This window comes from Ursus maritimus, unplaced genomic scaffold (assembly GCF_017311325.1).
Source record: "Ursus maritimus isolate PB19 unplaced genomic scaffold, ASM1731132v1 scaffold_2, whole genome shotgun sequence".
Taxonomy (NCBI): Eukaryota; Metazoa; Chordata; class Mammalia; order Carnivora; family Ursidae; genus Ursus; species Ursus maritimus.
Window position 1 is genome coordinate 50598384 of NW_024424452.1, and position 4269 is coordinate 50602652.

Below are 4269 nucleotides of genomic sequence, written 5' to 3' on the forward strand. Positions count from 1 at the left end.
TTTCCCACAGCTTCTGTGGGGACTCAGTCAAAGGGCATGTTACATATGCCACCCTGGGGCTGGCACCTGCCAGGCGCCCCCCCCCCCCCCCCCCCCCCCCCCCCCCCCCCCCCCGCCCCCCCCCCCCCCCCCGCCTCCGCAGCCCCAGCTCATGTCAGACCCCAGCCTCCCACCTGGGGAGTCCACTGGCAGCTGCAACCTGCAGCAACCCCCTGGGGGCCAGCATTTCCAGCTCGGAGAGAAGGGACAGGGGCTTCACCATGTTCTAAGCCACTAGGGAAAAACGCAGCTTCCTGGTCCCACAGGAGTCTCTCAATCGAAATTGTGAAACCGCTACAGAAACGTAAAGATGGACGGAAATTTGGAGGGACACACTCATGCTTCAGCAAGGCTTGACTTTAAACTGAACAAGTTTTCTCTCCTCCTCATTCTTGAAGCCTCTCCCCCTCCTGCCTTCACTTTTCTGCAAAATCCTTTGTTCCAGGATTTCAGTATGGATGCTGATAATGTGGTAACAACATTCCGATGGCCAGAGCCAGCGCGAGTCAGGAGACCACCTTGAAGACATGGCTACGCGGCTCGGACCGGATTTCCTATCGAATCCGCCCAGATCCTGGGTTTTCCTCCAAGACCCCTCAGCCTCTTTACCCTGGGTGGGCTTGCGGTCTTGGCGGCACTAGCCGGCTGCAGCCTCCTTTGCCTGGCAAATAAACTGTCTTCCTTCTTTATACCCAGACTCTGTCTTCAAGCTACGGATTCTGGCTCCTGAGCACAGAGCTCGGTTTTCACCTATTGGAGATTCTGGAAATTTTCACTTTCAACAAAGGCGTGAGCTGAAGCCTATTCTGCTAGGTTTCTAGAGAATCTGCCCCCTGCCCCGCCCCTCTGCCCCTTACCACCTAAGCAGAGTTCCAAATGAATCCGGGACCCTCTCCCTCCCCCTGGGGCAGTCCCGGGCTCCTCATGGTGGCTTGGGTGCCCCAGGGAGGTCCCCAACGACGACGGGTGTGAGGTCAGCATTGGCTGGACACTGCAGGAATCTCAGGCGAGGCTGGAAAGTGAGGGGGAGAAACTTCACACACAGACACATTACACAAATTAAGGGTTTTATTTACATTACAGGGCAAGAAAAGGATACAAAAGCAGCCTCCTGGTCAAGCGTGTAAGGACAAAGCTCTAAAACTCAATTCTCAGTAGGGTGTGGACCCAGGACATTAAAAAAACAAAACAAAACACAACTGCAGACAGAGAAACAGGCAAAAGGTAATGTGCCATGTCCCCGGGGACTGAGCGCTCCGGGAGTTTGGACAAGGTCATCTTCTGTACACAGGAATCTGGCTCGCAGGGCAATCCCCGCACGTTCTAACTGATGACATTTCTAGGTGGATTCTTAACCAGACAATTTGAATTTCAGGGCCTGTGTGCTTGGCCTGATAGTGTCTCCAATTTGGGGATGGGACGGGGAAGGTCTTGTCAGACAGGCCTCGGCAGCACTGGTCCCTTCCGGGGTCACACTTCCGTGCCAAGGGGACACAACAGGCTTCTGGGGGCGGGTCAGCATCCCTGGGCCCCCGGGAGGGACATCCTCCAAGCCCACTACAGGCTGCCTCCTCCCGTCACCCAGGGGCCGCGGAGGCCTGGCTCTCCCACTAAACTCTGCTTGGCTTTTTCTTCCACTTCGGTCTCTTCTCCCCGAGTCCCAGTGTGACCAGGCAAGTTGTCATTATCTCCCATGTGTGAAAATGTGCCATCATCCACTTTCATCATTTGAGTTAAAATAAGACCATTTGTTCTCTCTTTTCCTCACAAATATTAAGGAGGCAGAACTGGAACAAAGTTCTTCAACACGAGCTTCCAGAATGTCTGGCTACAACTTTCTCCTACACCGGTTCCTTCTTCCGTCCATCTGTCTGTCTTCCCCACCCACCTTCTCCACATCCTGGTGCCACCTGGTTGGCTTGACCGGTGAGGCATGAGCACCGAGGGCTCCTCCGCGAGGCCTGGGGAACTGCTCAGGGCCACACGCAGGTGTTGGCACCCACCCTACAGACGGATCAGCAACAACGATTTGGATTTCCGGGTATTCTGGCAACATCGACACGGTGGCCTATCACGGGGGTTGGCCGAGGGGTACGGTAAGAGGAGCCTCCTCTTTTACCTCCCTGGCCAATGGCAGTCCCTGGGCCGTCCTGGGGGAGCGTCCGGCCCCGGACCCATGCGGCTCTGAGCTCTGAATCCAGGTGAGATGTGGACCAACTTGGCAGCACCGAAGAGGACAGGACGCTACAAAGGCAGCCAGAGAGTGCTCACGGGCCTCAGGGGGGTTTGCAGCACCAGCCGTGGCACCCCCAGCCCCCCAGCATCCCTGGTCCCTACCTGGAGCTGAAAGCCCAGCCCACCTACGATTTCCCAGGGCTGATAAACCATACCTTGCTCCCTGACTTCCACTCCTCCTGTCCGTCATCTTTCTGTCTACTTCCAGCACACCTGTCTCCTACTTACTGGTTCCTTCTCTAAATCACACTCTTTCCCTGCCAGGCACAGTGTCCCCCTCTCTCTGGACAAAGCGCCTCTGGTGGCTTGGCGTAGAGGCTCTGGACAGCGGCGGGGAGTCGGCGACGGTGCCTGGCAGCCGAGTGGGGCAGCCGTCAGCCAGCCACAGGCCTGAAGCTCGGAGCCCGCAGCCGGCCAGGGCTGGCCCGGGAACCGCAGGAGCGTGCCCTCCAGCGACCTCTCCAGCCCACCCAGCCTGCCTCTGAACCCTCTCCTTCCCTCCCTGCCAGCTGCACATTCGTGTGGGGGGGTGGGAATCACAAGCTTTATCTGCTTTCAACAGTCACACACGTCATCCACAGTTTTCAAAGCAACCCCACCTTCAAAGAGATTTTCCTTCCTTCCTTCCTTCTTCTCAAGCCCATAATTAAACTCCTGGTGACAAAGGGGTGGAGGAAGGAGATGGGGCACATGACAGACAAACAGCTCCTCTGCTGCCCCCAGAATCGAGGCAGCCAAGGGCTGTGAGCGCCAAGCCGGCCTGCGACCTTCCCAGAACATAACAAATCATCTTATTAGTCCAGGTCAAAATCCCTTTCCCCCCTCATAATCCCCAGTGCGCTACCCACCCAGAGTGCCCCCTTCTGCCAAGCGTCTGCCTCTGGGCCAGCCCCCCGTGGCCTCCATGTGAAGGCTTCGGTGTCCGCACACCGTAACCCCAAGCTTAATACGGGCCTGACTCTCTGCGGGACTGTCCATCGGAGCCACCTGTGTCCTAGAGTCATGAAAAGCTCAGCGGATGGGCAGGGATGTTCCGTTCATAGCATTCATCCAATGCAACAAGGAAAGACATTGATTTCCTCCAAGGATTTTGTGGGTTCGGGTCGGAGATGGTCCTGGGCCCGCACAGCTCCCAGCGCGGGGCTTCCGTCCGCGCTCCTGCTAGCGGACAAACGAGACCACGCTGGTGGCAACTCCGAACGGGGCAGAGTAGGCCGCGGCGAAGCCTTGCAGGCCGAGGACCACGTAGCGGCATCCCTTGGTGACGACCTTCCCAACGTTCTGTTTTGTAGAAGAGAAGAGAAAAGCAAAGGGGCGCGTTAGGCAGCTCTGTATTCCCTCGCACGCGATGGTGACCCACGTAAGGGACCATTCTGCCTCATCTCTTAGGGCAAATTAGCAAGCTGCCGTGTTTCCACATCCGCCCCCAGTCCAAGAACATGTGGGGGTTCAGAACAGACATCATCACCTTGCAAATGGCTTTCAAGCGCTGCACGTGTCCAGACAGTTCAGACACCTTGGGAACGGCAGTGAGGCTGCTGGCTCTAAAGTCAGACCAGCTTTGTTTTGTTTTGTTTCCAGGTAGGCTCCACGCCCAGCAGGGGCTTGAACTCACGACCCTGAGATCAAGAGCCAGGCGCCCCTGGTTTTATTTTTAAACCAAAGCCTACTCCTCTTCTCTGTTCCAGCGGAGCCACTGCATCATCTGGAGGCTGGGTCAAGTGTCCCTCCTCCACCTTATCTAAAAGCCCCCCTGCCCTCCCTCATCTCCAGGGCAGATTCCTGTCCAACCGGCACATTTGTCTCTGGAGTCTCCCACTGTTCTCCAACAGCGGCATCCTCCAGCACAATTATAAACTCCTGGAGGGTAAGGGCTACGCCATGCTCTCTTGCTATCCACTCCCTTTCTGCAAGGCCTGGTGCTGGACAAGGGGCATCCCAGCGACTCAAGAATGGCAACAGGAAGCACAGCGACCCCCCCCCCCCGCCACTAAC

General features: G+C 56.9%; 1 protein-coding gene across 1 annotated transcript in view; it reads right to left on the reverse strand.

Annotated features, from left to right (window-relative positions):
• Positions 1–1089: 1089 nt before the first annotated feature.
• CUNH1orf115 (chromosome unknown C1orf115 homolog) overlaps positions 1090–4269 on the reverse strand; it is a 9505-nt gene continuing 6325 nt past the window's right edge. The window contains exon 2 of the mRNA XM_040636007.1: positions 1090–3555. Coding sequence (XP_040491941.1) covers positions 3436–3555 — 120 coding nt within the window. The 3' untranslated portion in view covers positions 1090–3435. The remainder of the gene's footprint in view (positions 3556–4269) is intronic.